The following is a 14,647-nucleotide window of genomic DNA, read 5'->3' as shown; positions in this document are numbered from 1 at the left end:
GTAGAAATAGATCTGGATCTAATATGGGTCATGGGTGTTTGCATTCATCTTAAAATGATCTAGATCTTGAACTCCCAAAATACACAATACATATTTGTACTGTTAGCAATGTTTTCTCTAACAGTGAAATTGCTGTCTAGCTACATATTTGCCTGAAATAAATAGGTTTTCTTGCATTTCAAAGGTACTCCCAGTCACAAGCATACTGGGATGACAATGACTAATTGATCATTACCACAATTTGTTGTCATATGGCATGCAGGATGTTATGGTAGTTACATTATAAACCTATTGTAAAATGTATGAATTGTGCCAGCCAATAATGTTATTTTGGTTTGGCAACTGAGCCATGCAAGTAATCTATGATATACAGTAAAATTTATGTATAGTAAAATTTATGAATAGTAAAATTTTGGCAATAGCTTAAAAAATCTAGTAACAGATCTAAATAATTATCCATTAGATGGTTAATTACATAACCGTTAATTTTTGTAAAGAGTCATAACAGGGATACCTTTAACAATGCCAGCATCTATTACAAAGGATTTAATAGCAATATCAATGACATAAGCCAAAACTGCACCAAACTATCATGGAGTCAGGATAATGATGCCTCAGAATGTCATGAGTATACTGGAGCTGCTTGTAGAAACTTCTTACATCAATGGTTTCAATGTACCATTGGAGAAGGTGAATTGAATATTGGAGTAAGTCAACAAGTACAAAATCAACATGAACAAACAATTGCATCACTCAATAATTATTTAGGTAATGTCACAGCATTATAAGTAAATTTATTATTTCAATACTAATTTACAGAATTCTACAAGCAATGTCAACAACAATCATTAGCTTTCATATGTCAATATTTCTTTCCACTTGCTGATTGCTCAACTGGAAAATCTTACAAGGCTACCAAGGAAGACTGCCTCCTCATAAGTACAGGTGTTTGTTCAGACCTGTGGACACTAGCAAACAACTTTAGCTATGGCTCACTCTTACCTGATTGTTCTACACTACCAAATGGTATGATAATAATCTTATTACTAATAATTTATACTTTATATAGCTTCCAACGACTCATCTTCTGTCACAATTTCAATTGAAGACATGAATGATACCAATGGTACTGATGGTATAGTGTGCAGAGAAGATTTTGTTAAAATAGATTTAATCTGTGAGCCAAGATGTGACAGTTTTGAACAAACTAGTTCTCGTTTAGACTCACAAATACTGATCTATTCGGAATTTGTTGCAACCAGTATAGCTCTAACTTTCTGCATTGTTGCAATTATTGTTGCTGTAAAGGAATATAAGATATTGTTAGTGACTATACAATCTATCACAAGTCACAATATTATATCACTGTATCATTATAGGCTAGCATATCCTTCTGTATTGGTACTTTTTCAAGTCATAGACATCACTGTATTGGGTAAATGGCATTGTAATCTTATGTTCATTTGATGCATCCATATTTATAGTCATAGTACTAGTCATAGCTGCTATTGATCGGTATGGATTATACTGCAGTTCAGTTAGTCTATTGGAGACATTAAAAAATCCAACTCCTTTTTGCAAATTTTCAGGTAAAAATTTAACCACGTATTTTAAACTTAATTTTCAATGTAGGAGTTACAATTTATTATACTTTTGTAAATATGGCACTGTGGTGGTTTTTTCATGTAGCTATATTTTTTCACAAAGTATTGTTTCCCTTCCAAGCAAATAGATTTGAAAAGCTGGGACGTAACAAGTACATATTTGCAACTGTAACTATATTGTGTGAGTTTTATTGCATTCATTAATTTTAAAATAATCTATTTTCTATGTAAAGCTATACTACTGCCATTGCCAGCTGTTATCATTTGCCTTACTGTTGACAAATTCAAATATAATGTCCGTCATTTTCCAACAAATCTTTGCAGCAGCAGAGGTGACATGAGGTTCTATTCTATGACACTTCCAATGGATGTACTATTTGCTGCTGGAGTTATAATACTGATTATAGTTCTTTGGACTATGAGAAAAGTATGTACACTAAAATATTGATTTTATAAATACTTTAATTTTGTTGATAGAAAACAAATTTCTTGAATAAAGAAAGTCATACTAAGCTAAGCACTGCTGAGAAAAAAATCCTATTGGTTTTTATAATTTTTACTATTTTTGGTGCTTTTACTATAGGGCACGAAAGCAGCACAGACGCAACATCTGACAAGTTTGAAGCAGCTTTACAAGAATATTTTGAATGTGAGGCATTTGGTCACATCCCTGGAAAGTGTGACAGAGGAACAATTGAAAAGATCAGCAAGCCTTACTTCAGTGCTATTGCATACATACTAATGAGTTTGACCCCACTGGGCATTTTGAACTTCATACTTAAGTGGAGCTCAGTTAAGAATGTTGGAAATAAAGCAGTAAATTTGACAAAGAGGTGTTTAAGTTTCTTGCATCGTTCCTGTGAAAGTGTTCCTGATGAGTTGTCATCAAAATCAGATAAAAGTATAATTAGTAAGAACTCTGCTGTATAACTTGACTTCACTTTATTCTATTAATTTGGACCTTTAACTTCTGTGTGCCTATTTGTGATTGCTTTATACCTGTTTTTAGTATTAAAAAATTCCTTAGCAGTGAAATACAATGCTGAGTAATGAGCACTTTTAAACTTTGCCTTCACAATTACTGTATAACTATCGTTTACATGAAAATAGTTACACAATATTATTAATTATACACATCAATGTCCTTGTGCTTACATAAAATCGTTATACAATAAAATTATCAATTACTAAAATATTTTCTGATAAATCTACAATGTCCTTGTGCAATATGACATAACCCTAAATAAATCAGTCTATAGATTAATAAAAGAAGGCGTGCCCTGCATGCATGTACATAGATGACTATATCTACTTCCTGGTGAAGCTAGGCAAGTGTCAGCTATAGAAAAGATGTGCTGCTGGAAAAGAAATAAACAAAAAAGTTTTGCTATAAGAAAGAAAATCGAGAACATTGCTTTCATTGCTACTCTTGTCATAGTGCTGGGCTTATTCACTCTCCCAATAATATTCTATTATACTTCAGTAAGTCAATATTATTTTTTATAGATGTAGCAAATAAAATTATTATTAATTTATATCGAATAGATAATATAATTTTGGGTACAAATAGATCTAGATTTAATTTGGGTCGTGAGTGTCCACATTCATCTCTGTTTATTTAAAATAATTTATAAATCTTAAATCTACATCTCCGAATTACCACAATGCATATGGTATTGTTAGCAATGTTTTCTAGTTACATATTTTGCCTGAAATAAATTGGTTCTTATGCGTTTAAAAGGTACTTCAGTCACAAGCATACTGGGATGACAGTGACAAGCCACAATTTGTTGCCATACGGCTCACTGAGCATGAAGGATGTATTGGTAGTACACTCTACATTGTTTCCTAGAAAAACCAGTCAAGTGTGTCAAACATGTTGTTCTTTTTGGTTTGTTAACTCAATTATGTGAGTAATCTATAGTAGGCATAGTAAGATTTATGCATAGTAAAATTTTGGTGATTGCTTCTAAAGAAATATCTTAGCAATAGATCTAAATATTAAAATTAACTATATAAACGAATGGCCAATTACACACTTGTTAATTTTTGTAAAGAGTTATGGCACGGACACCTTTAACAATGCCAGCATCAATTATACTGGATTTCAAAGCAATATTACTGGAATACTAAACCAAAACTGCACCAGACTATCATGGAGTCAGGATAATGATGCCTCAGAATGTCATGAGTATACTGGAACTGCTTGTAGAGACTTCTTACATCAATGGTTTCAATGTACCATTGGAGAAGGTGAATTGAATATTGGAGTAAGTCAACAAGAACAAAATCAACATGAACAGACAATCAGTTTACTCAGTTCTAATTTAGGTAATGGTGTTGGTGGTAAATTTTTGATTTTAATGTTATCTTTACAGAATTTTACAAGCAATGTCAACAACAATCATCAGCTTTCATATGTCAATATTTCTTTCCTCTTGCTGATTGCTCAACTGGAAAATTTTACAAGGCTACCAAGGAAGACTGCCTCCTCATAAGTACAGGTGTTTGTTCAGACCTGTGGACACTAGCAAACAACTTTAGCTATGGCTCACTCTTACCTGATTGTTCTACACTACCAAATGGTATGATAATAATTTTATTACTAATAATTTATACTTTATATATAGCTGCCAATGACTCATCTTTTGTCACAATTCCAATTGAAGGCATGAATGATACCAATGGTACTGATGGTATAGTGTGCAGAGAAGATTTTTTTAAAACAGATTTAATCTGTGAGCCAAGATGTGACAGTTTTGAACAAAGCTCTCATTTAGACACACGAATACTGATCTATTCAGAAGTTGTTGGAATCAGTATAGCCCTAACTTTCTACATTGTTACCATTATTGTTGTTGTAAAGGAATATAAGATATTGTTAGTGACTATAAAATCTATCACAAGTCCCAACATTATATCACTGTATCATTATAGGCTAGCATATCCCTCTGTATTGGTGCTTTTTCAAGTCATAGACATGACTGTATTGGGTAAAGTGCATTGTAATCTTATGTTCATTGTATACATCCATTTATAGGTATAGTAGTACTCATAACAGCTATTTATCGGCATGAATTATATTGTGGTTCAGTTAGTCTATTGGAGACATTAAATAATCCAACTCTTTTTTGCAAATTTTCAGGTAAAAATTTAACAACTTATAAAAGTTCATTTTTATGTAGGAGTTGTATTTCATTATACTTTTGTAAATATGGCACTGTGGTGGTTCTTTCATGTTGCTATATTCTTTCACAAAGTATTGTTTCCCTTCCAAGCAAATAGATTTGAAAAGCTGGGACGTAACAAGTATATATTTGCAACTGTAACCATTTTATGTGAGTTTTATTTTATCAATTATAAAATAATCCATTTCCTATATAAAGCTCTACTACTTCCATTGCCAGCTATTATCATTTGCCTTTCTGTTGACAAATTCAAATATAATATTTATCGTTTCCCAACAAGCTTTTGCATCAGCAATGGTGACATGTGGTTCTATTCTATGACACTTCCAGTGGATGTACTATTTGCTGCTGGAGTTATAATGCTGATTATAGTTCTTTGGACTATGAGAAATGTATGTAAGCTAAATTATCGATTTTATAAATATTTCAATTTTGTTGATAGAAAACAAATTTCTTGAATAAAAAAAGTCATAAGCTAAGCACTGCTGAGAAAAAAATCCTGTTGGTTTTTGCACTTTTTTTAATTCTTGGTGTTGTTATTGTAGGGCACCAAACCAATGTAGAAGCAAAATCTGACAAGTTTGAAGCAGCTTTAATGCAATATTTTGAATGTGAGGCGTTTGGTCACATCCCTGGAAAGTGCGACAGAGGAACATTTGAAAAGATCTATAGCCCTTACATGAGTGCTATTGTATTCATACTAATGAGTTTGACCCCACTGGGCATTTTGAACTTCATACTTAAGTGGAGCTCAGTTAAAAGAGCTGGAAATAAAGCAGTAAATTTGACAAAGAGGTGTTTAATTTTCTTGCATTGTGGAAAAGTTTTCGTAACTTCCTGTGAAAGTGTTCCTGATGAGTTATCATCAAAATCAAATAAAAGTACAAATAATAAGAACTCTGCTGTATAACTTGACTTATAATTTCTGCTGATAATTTGGACCTTTAACTTCTGTGTGCAATATGTGATTGTTTTCTTAGTATTATAAACTTCCTTTAGGACTGTTATGAAATGCTGAGTAATGAGCAATTTAAAATTAGCCTTTACAATTGTTGTATGGCTTACAAAAATGGTTAATAAAAGAAGGTGTGGCCTGCAACTAGTCTAAGTCTATTTGTACTTCCTGGTGTTTGAAGCTAGGCAAGTGTCAGCTACAGAAAGGATGTGCTGCTGGAATAAAAAAATGAAGAAAAATAATGCCATAAATCTAGGAAAGAAGATTGAGAACATTGCTTTTATTGCTACTCTTGTCATAGTGCTGGGCTTATTCACCCAATAATATTCTATTTTACTTCAGTAAGTTGGAATCTATAATAATAACAATTAATAATATTAATCTAAAGCTTGAAGCAACATTTATACTCTAGTATCAGTAGCAAATATGTATTCATAATTCAGTTTTGGGTCTAGTCATTAGTAATGTATGGCTGTGATCTACATGTAGACAATCTTTCCTGTATTCAAAATTATTTTGGTCATTTTACATTTGCACATTATATGCATTTTCTGTAAATGTGAACACAATACTTGTTTAGGATAACATATTTCGAGATAGTCTATTTTATTCTCAGCAATGTTTTCTGTGAAAATGAAATTACTCATAACTTAACCAAAATACAAGAGATCTGATGCTAATGTATAATGACAATGAACTAAAAGTCTAATGCTTGTGGCATACACTAGGTACTAGGTTAAAATTGTCAAGTAAATGCTAATAATTTGGACCTTTAACTTCTGTGTGCCTAGTCTAAGATCTATATGTGCTTGCTTTTTATACCTGTTTTTTTAGTATTAAAAACTTCCTTATAGTACTAAAATGAAATTCTGAGTAATGAGCACTTTTAAAAATGGCTGTGTCTACAGCTCCGGTAACCGGACGTAGTTTGCAATGCTAGAGCTCCGGCAGTCCGTTTTTCTCCGTAAAACAGCTTGTGCGCATGCGCAATAGTGCAAAATGGAACTTAGTCTTTTTATCAAGAAACACTAAACCCTAACCCCAAAACCCTACGATCCCGGAGGCTAAGATGTACGAGAGGGTGCTCTAAAAACTAAACACTAAACCCCAATCCCAAAACCCTACGACCCCGGAGGCTAAGATGTACGAGAGGGTGCTCTAAAAACTAAACACTAAACCCCAATCCCAAAACCCTAAGACCCCGGAGGCTAAGATGTACGAGAGGGTGCTCTAAAAACTAAACCCCAATCCCAACCCTACGACCCCGGAGGCTAAGATGTACGAGAGGGTGCTATTTCTTGACCCAAAAAAAAGCCAAAAAGAAAAAAATTGCAAAAAAGATATTTTTAAAAAGAAAAAAAAATCAAAAACTGCAGCATAGTTTTACTCGGTAGTCCTGACCGGATTCGAACCCCTGACCATATCCATGCAATCCACACCAGCCTCTCCACTGCACCACCACGACCCTACTGCATCATCAACGCTGGTTGTTGTATTTATACTCGGTTTCTATAATATAAATCAGTGTATTATTAATGCTGGGGCGTAGCCCCAGTATATATATAGGGGCAAAGCCCCTATTACCGGAGCTCTAGCACTGCATACTGTGTCCGGTTACCGGAGCTCTAGCCACTTCTTTAAAAATTGCCTTCACAATTACTGTATAGCTATCGTTTACATGAAAATAGTTACACAATATTATTAATTATACACCTCATCGTCCTTGTGCTTTTATAAAATCGTTATACAATAAAAGTATCAATTACTAAATTTTATGATAAATCTACAATGTCCTTGTGCTATATGACATAAGCCTAAATTAATCAGTCTAGATATATTAATAAAAGAAGGCGTGCCTTGCATGCATGTACACAGATGACTGTATGTACTTCCTGGTGAAGCTAGGCAAGTGTCAGCTATAGAAAAGATGTGCTGCTGGAAAAGAAATAAAGAAAAAAGTTTTGCTATAGGAAAGAAGATTGAGAATGTTGCTTTTATTGCTACTCTTGTCATAGTGCTGGGCTTATTCACTCTCCCAATAATATTCTATTTTATTTCAGTAAGTTAATAATATCTAACATTTTAAAATGTAGCAAATAAAAATTATTATTAACTTATATGCAATAGATAATATAGTTTTGGGTAAAAATAGAGTCTGGATCTAATATGGGTCATGGGTGTTATCTTTGTGTATTTAAAATGATCAAGATCTTGAACTCCCAAAATACACAATACATTTTGTATTGTTAGCAATGTTTTTTCTAACAGTGAAATTGCTTTCTAGCTACATAACTTGCCTGAAATAAATAGGTTTTCTTGCGTTTTAAAGGTACTTCAGTCACAAGCATACTGGAATGACAATGACTAGCCACAATTTGTCATTATGGCTTCATTGTGCATGCAGAATGTTTTGGTAGTTACATTGTACACCTACAATAAGATGAACAAAATGTACCAACCAAACATGTTTATTTTGGTTTGGCAACTGAGCCATGTGAGTAATCTATGGCCTGCCTGACTAAGATTTATCCATAGTAAAATTTTGGCAATAGCTTAGTTCAAAATAAACAACTTAGCAATATAAATCAAACTATTAAAAGTAACTATAATATTAAATTCACCATCAATTCAAAAGGATGGCCAGTTACATAACTGTAAATTTTTGTAAAGAGGTACCACACGGACACCTTTAACAATGCCAGCATCAATTACACTGGATTGCATAGCAATATCAATGGAATAAACCAAAACTGCACCAGACTATCATGGAGTCAGGATAATGATGCCTCAGAATGTCATGAGTATACTGGAACTGCTTGTAAAAACTTCTTACATCAATGGTTTCAATGTACCATTGGAGAAGGTGAATTGAATATTGGAGTAAGTCAACAAGAACAAAATCAACATGAACAGACAATCACATCACTCAATACTTATTTAGGTAATGGTCAGTGCTGATTAATTTTTGATTTTAATGTTATTGTTACAGAATTCTACAAGCAATGCCAACAACAATCATCAGCTTTTATATGTCAATATTTCTTTCCACTTGCTGATTGCTCAACTAGAAAATTTTATAAGGCCACAAAGGAAGACTGCCTCCTCATAAGTACAGGTGTTTGTTCAGACCTGTGGACACTAGCAAGCAACTTCAGCTATGGCTCACTTCTACCTGATTGTTCTACACTACAAAATGGTATAATAGTAATCTTATATTACTAATAATTTATACTTCCTCCAGCTGCCAATGACTCATCTTCTGTCACAATTCCAATTGAAGGCATGAATGGTACCAATGGTACTGATGGTATAGTGTGTAGAGAAGATTTTGTTAAAATAGATTTAATGTGTGAGCCAAGATGTGACAGTTTTGAAGAAACTTCTCATTTAAATTCACAAATACTGATCTATTCGGAAGTTGTTGCAACCAGTATAGCCCTAATTTTCTGCATTGTTGCAATTATTGTTGCTGTAAAGGAATATAAGATATTGTTAGTGACTATACAATCCATCACAAGTGACAACATTATATCACTGTATCATTATAGGCTAGCATATCCTTCTGTATTGGTACTTTTTCAAGTCATAGACATCACTGTATTGGGTAAACTGCATTGTAATCTTATGTTCATTGTATACACCATATGCAGTTATAGTACTAATCATAACAGCTATTGATCGGTATGGATTATATTGCAGTTCAGTTAGTCTATTGGAGACATTAAAACATCCAACTCCTTTTTGCAAATTTTCAGGTAAAGATTTACCCGCGCTTATCTAAAACTTTTATTTTCAATGCATAGGAGCTGCATTTCATTATACTTTTGTAAATATGGCCCTGTCGTGGTTCTTTCATGTTGCTATATTCTTTCACAAAGTATTGTTTCCCTTCCAAGCAAATAGATTTGAAAAGCTGGGACGTAACAAGTACATATTTGCAACTGTAACCATTTTGTGTGAGTTTTATTGCATTTATTAATTTTAAATTAATTCATTTCCCTATTAAAGCTATACTACTTCCATTACCAGCTGTTATCATTAGCCTTACTGTTGACAAATTCAAATATAATATTCATCGTTTCCCAAACACTCTTTGCATCAGTGATGGTGACATGTGGTTCTATTCTATAACACTTCCAATGGATGTACTATTTGCTGCTGGAGTTATAATGCTGATTATAGTTCTTTGGACTATGAGAAATGTATGTACACTAAAACTAAAATATTGATTTTATAATACTTTAATTTCTTTATAGAAAACAAATTTCTTGAAGAAAAGTAGTCATACTAAGCTAAGCACTGCTGAGAAAAAAATCCTACTGGTTTTTACAATTTTTTAATTTTTGGTGTTTTTACTGTAGGGCACCATATCAACATATTAGCAAAATATGCCAAGTTTAAAGCAGCTTTAGAAGAATTTTTTGAATGTGAGGCATTTGGTCACATCCCTGGAAAGTGTGACAGAGGAACATTTGAAAAGATCTATAGCCCTTACATGAGTGCCACTGCATACATACTAATGAGTTTGATACCGTTGAGCGTTTTGAACTTCATACTTAAGTGGAGCTCAGTTAAAAGTGCTGAAGATAAAGCAGTAAAATTGATGAAGAGGTGTTTAAGTTTCTTGTATTGTGAAAAAGCTTTTGTAACTTCCTCTGAAAGTGTTCCTGATGAATTATCATCAAAATCAAATAAAATTACAAACCCTGCTATATAACTTGACTTTTATTGTCCACTAATAATTTGGACCTTAAACTTCTGTGTGCAATGTGAGATTTTTTTTAATATTAAAACTTCTTTAGTTCTACTGAAATGAAATGCTGAGTAATGAGCACTTTTAAAATTTGCCTATACAAAAATTGTTAACACAACATTATTAATTATATTATTATTAATCATACATTAATGTCCTTGTGCTATATGACATAACCCTAAATATTTCAGTCTACTATTAATAAAAGAAGGTGTATCCTGCATGCAAGCAGATGACCATTTGTACTTCCTGATGGTGTTTGAAGCTAGGCAAGTGTCAGCTACAGAAAAGGTGTGCTGCTGGAATAGAAAAATGAAGAAAAATTTTGTTATAGGAAAAAAGATTGAGAACATTGCTTTTATTGCTACTCTTGTCATAGTGCTGGGCTTATTCACTCTCCCAATAATATTCTATTTTATTTCAGTAAGTTAATAATAACATTTTAATATGTAGCAAATAAAAATTATTATTAACTTAGATCTAGATCTATATGCAATAGATAATTATAACTTTGGGTAAAAATAGATCTGGATCTAATATGGGTCATGGGTGTCTACATTCAACTTTGTGCATTCAAAATGATCTAGATTTTGAATCTACATTTTCAAAATACTACAATACATATTTGTATTGTCAGCAATGTTTTTTTCTGACACTGAGATTGCTGTCTATAGCTACATATTTTGCCTGAAATAAATAGGTTTTCTTGCAATTCAAAGGTACTCCTAGTCACAAGCATACTGGGATGACAATGACATGAATATCTAGCCTCAATTCTTGTTATTTGGCTCATTGTGCATGCAGATTTTTTTGGTAGTAAATATAGATGTAGCTACACACTACTGACCTCATACATGAAGTAAACTAAACCAACTGAGCAAACCAAACATGTTTATTTTGATTTGGCAACTGAGCCATAAAAGTAGTTTGTGGTATGCATAGTAAGATTTATGCATGGCAATAGCTTCAAAAGAACCATCTTAGCAATAGATCTAAATATTAAAAATTAACTATAATATTAAATCCACCATTTATTTAAATGGATGGCCAATTACATAACTGTTAATTTTTGTAAAGAGTCATGATACAGAAACCTTTAACAATGCCAGCATCAATTACACTGGATTTCATAGCAATATTACTGGAATAAGCCAAAACTGCACCAGACTATCATGGAGTCAGGATAATGATGCTTCAGAATGTCATGAGTATACTGGAACTGCTTGTAGAAACTTCTTACATCAATGGTTTCAATGTACCATTGGAGAAGGTGAATTGAATATTGGAGTAAGTCAACAAGAACAAAATCAACACGAACAAACGATGACATCACTCAGTACTTATTTTGGTAATGGTGTTGGTAATTTTTTGATTTTAATGTTATCTTTACAGAATTCTACAAGCAATGTCAACAACAATCATCAGCTTTTATATGTCAATATTTCTTTCCTCTTGCTGATTGCTCAACTGGAAAATCTTACAAGGCTACCAAGGAAGACTGCCTCCTCATAAGTACAGGTGTTTGTTCAGACCTGTGGACACTAGCAAACAACTTTAGCTATGGCTCACTCTTACCTGATTGTTCTACACTACCAAATGGTATGATAATAATCGTATATTACTAATAATTTATACTTTATATAGCTGTCAATGACTCATCTTCTGTCACAATTCCAATTGAAGGCATGAATGATACCAATGGTACTGAAGGTATAATGTGCAGAGAAGATTTTGTTAAAACAGATTTAATGTGTGAGCCAAGATGTGACAGTTTTGAACAAAGCTCTCATTTAGACTCACAAATACTGATATATTCAGAAGTTGTTGCAATCAGTATAATCCTAACACTCTGCATTGTTACCATTATTGTTGCTGTAAAGGAATATAAGATATTGTTAGTGACTATACAATCTATCACAAAACACAACAATAAATCACTGTATCATCATAGGCTAGCATATCCCTCTGTATTGGTGCTTTTTCAAATCATAGACACGATTGTATTGGGTAAAGTGCATTGTAATCTTATGTTCATTGTATACATCCATTTATAGGTATAGTAGCACTCATAACAGCTATTTATCGGTATAAATTATATTGTGGTTCAGTTAGTCTATTGGAAACATTAAATAATCCAACTCTTTTTTGCAAATTTTCAGGTAAAAATTTAACAACTTATAAAAGTTCATTTTTATGTAGGAGTTGTATTTCATTATACTTCTGTAAATATGGCACTGTGGTGGTTCTTTCATGTTGCTATATTTTTTCACAAAGTATTGTTTCCCTTCCAAGCAAATAGATTTGAAAAGCTGGGACATAACAAGTACATATTTGCAATTGTAACTATTTTATGTGAGTTTTATTGCATTTATTACTTTTAAAATAATCCATTTCCTATATAAAGCTCTACTACTTCCATTACCAGCTATTATCATTTGCCTTTCTGTTAACAAATTCAAATATAATATTTATCGTTTCCCAACAACCCTTTGCATCAGCAATGGTGACATGTGGTTCTATTCTATGACACTTCCAATGGATGTACTATTTGCTGCTGGAGTTATAATGCTGATTATAGTTCTTTGGACTATGAGAAATGTATGTACACTAAATTATTGATTTTATAAATATTTTAATTTTGTTAATAGAAAACAAATTTTTTGCCGAATAAAAAAAGTCATACTAAGCTAAGCACTGCTGAGAAAAAAATCCTGTTGGTTTTTGCAGTTTTTTTAATTTTTGGTGTTGTTACTGTAGGGCATCTAACCAATATAGAAGCAAAATCTGACAAGTTTGAAGCAGCTTTAATGCAATATTTTGAATGTGAGGCATTTGGTCACATCCCTGGAAAGTGTGACAGAGGAACATTTGAAAAGATATATAACCCTTACATGAGTGCTATTGCATACATACTAATGAGTTTGACCCCACTGGGCTTTTTGAACTTTATACTTAAGTGGAGCTCAGTTAAAAGAGCTGGAAATAAAGCACTAAAATTGACAAAGAGGTGTTTAATTTTTTTTGTATTGTGGAAAAGTTTTTGTAACTTCCTGTGAAAGTGTTCCTAATGAGTTATCATCAAAATCAAATAAAAGTACAAATAATAAGAACTCTGCTGCATAACTTGACTTATAATTTCTGCTGATAATTTGGACCTTTAACTTCTGTATGCAATATGTGATTGTTTTTAGTATTATAAGCTTCCTTTAGGACTGAAATGAAATGCTGAGTAATGAGCAATTTAAAATTTGCCTTTACAATTGTTGTATGGCTTACAAAAATGGTTAATAAAAGAAGGTGTGGCCTGCAACTAGTTTAGCTAAGTCTATTTGTACTTCCTGGTGTTTGAAGCTAGGCAAGTGTCAGCTACAGAAAAGATGTGCTGCTGGAATAGAAAAATGAAGAAAAATAATGCCATAAATCTAAGAAAGAAGATTGAGAACATTGCTTTTATTGCTACTCTTGTCATAGTGCTGGGCTTATTCACTCTCCCAATAATATTCTATTTTACTTCAGTAAGTTGGAATCTATAATAATAATAATTTAGTAATAATATTAATCTAAAGCTTGAAACAACATTTATACTCTAGTATCAGTAGCAAATATGTATTCACAATTCAGTTTTGGGTCTAGTCTAATGTATGGCTGTGATCTACATGTAGACAATCTTTCCTGTATTCAAAATTATTTCGGTCATTTTACATTTGCACATTATATATATACATTTTCATTAAAATTTAGTGTGAACACAATACTTGTTTAGGACAACATATTTTGAGATAGTCTATTTTATTCTCAGCAATGTTTTCTGTGAAAGTGAAATTACTCATAACTTAACCAAAATACAAGAGATCTGATGCTAACGTATAATGAAAATGAACTGAAAGTCTAATTCTTGTGGCATACACTATAGCTAACATTGTCAAGCAATACATGTTCCTAGAAATAAATGGCTGTTCTTGACCACATCAGTGATATTGACTGTCACAAGAAGTATACATACTTGGATGGCATGCATACCCACAATTTGTTACTTATCACATGGTTCATTGTGCATGCTTGAGTGGTAGTAGAATAATAGACATGCTGCATTGACTACAGTTTTAAATTGTACACATGCACTACTAATTAAATACATGGTATGTAT

The 14,647-nt window shown here is 32.5% G+C and overlaps 3 protein-coding genes across 6 annotated transcripts; all 3 read left to right on the top strand.

Annotated features, from left to right (window-relative positions):
- Positions 1 to 19: 19 nt before the first annotated feature.
- Positions 20 to 2,658, top strand: LOC109588073 (uncharacterized). Of its 2 annotated transcripts, XM_020004264.1 has the most exons (9): positions 20 to 768; positions 820 to 1,026; positions 1,070 to 1,177; positions 1,223 to 1,322; positions 1,380 to 1,435; positions 1,485 to 1,589; positions 1,633 to 1,785; positions 1,838 to 2,031; positions 2,082 to 2,658. In XM_020004264.1, the coding sequence occupies exons 3-9, from the start codon at positions 1,111 to 1,113 to the stop codon at positions 2,532 to 2,534; spliced, it is 1,128 nt and encodes a 375-aa protein (XP_019859823.1). In that variant the 5' UTR covers positions 20 to 768; positions 820 to 1,026; positions 1,070 to 1,110; the 3' UTR covers positions 2,535 to 2,658. The 2 variants fall into 2 exon arrangements, with proteins under 2 accessions (XP_019859823.1, XP_019859822.1); XM_020004263.1 differs by having other exon boundaries at positions 1,070 to 1,322.
- A 263-nt stretch (positions 2,659 to 2,921) lies between these two features.
- On the top strand, positions 2,922 to 10,525 carry LOC109588072 (uncharacterized). 3 transcript variants are annotated; one of them, XM_020004260.1, is made up of 9 exons: positions 2,922 to 3,086; positions 3,662 to 3,935; positions 3,983 to 4,189; positions 8,989 to 9,238; positions 9,296 to 9,351; positions 9,398 to 9,502; positions 9,551 to 9,703; positions 9,756 to 9,949; positions 10,004 to 10,525. In XM_020004260.1, the coding sequence occupies exons 1-9, from the start codon at positions 2,955 to 2,957 to the stop codon at positions 10,085 to 10,087; spliced, it is 1,455 nt and encodes a 484-aa protein (XP_019859819.1). In that variant the 5' UTR covers positions 2,922 to 2,954; the 3' UTR covers positions 10,088 to 10,525. The 3 variants fall into 3 exon arrangements, with proteins under 3 accessions (XP_019859819.1, XP_019859818.1, XP_019859821.1); XM_020004259.1 differs by lacking the exons at positions 8,989 to 9,238; positions 9,296 to 9,351; positions 9,398 to 9,502; ... (1 more) ...; positions 9,756 to 9,949; positions 10,004 to 10,525 and adding exons at positions 4,235 to 4,484; positions 4,542 to 4,597; positions 4,645 to 4,749; ... (1 more) ...; positions 4,991 to 5,184; positions 5,235 to 5,892; XM_020004262.1 differs by lacking the exons at positions 8,989 to 9,238; positions 9,296 to 9,351; positions 9,398 to 9,502; ... (1 more) ...; positions 9,756 to 9,949; positions 10,004 to 10,525 and adding exons at positions 4,235 to 4,484; positions 4,542 to 4,597; positions 4,645 to 4,749; ... (1 more) ...; positions 4,991 to 5,184; positions 5,338 to 5,448.
- A 639-nt stretch (positions 10,526 to 11,164) lies between these two features.
- Positions 11,165 to 13,419, top strand: LOC109588071 (uncharacterized; the record flags this gene model as incomplete). Its single annotated transcript, XM_020004258.1, has 6 exons — positions 11,165 to 11,848; positions 11,893 to 12,099; positions 12,145 to 12,394; positions 12,452 to 12,507; positions 12,555 to 12,659; positions 13,258 to 13,419. Coding segments are annotated over exons 1-6 (805 nt in total), but the record flags the coding sequence as incomplete, so codon positions are not given.
- Between the last annotated feature and the right edge of the window lie 1,228 nt (positions 13,420 to 14,647).

Source organism: Amphimedon queenslandica, unplaced genomic scaffold (assembly GCF_000090795.2).
Source record: "Amphimedon queenslandica unplaced genomic scaffold, v1.1 AMPQUscaffold_12305, whole genome shotgun sequence".
Lineage (NCBI taxonomy): Eukaryota > Metazoa > Porifera > Demospongiae > Haplosclerida > Niphatidae > Amphimedon > Amphimedon queenslandica.
Note: the sequence above shows the minus strand (reverse complement) of the source record. Positions and strands in the feature narration are given on the sequence as shown.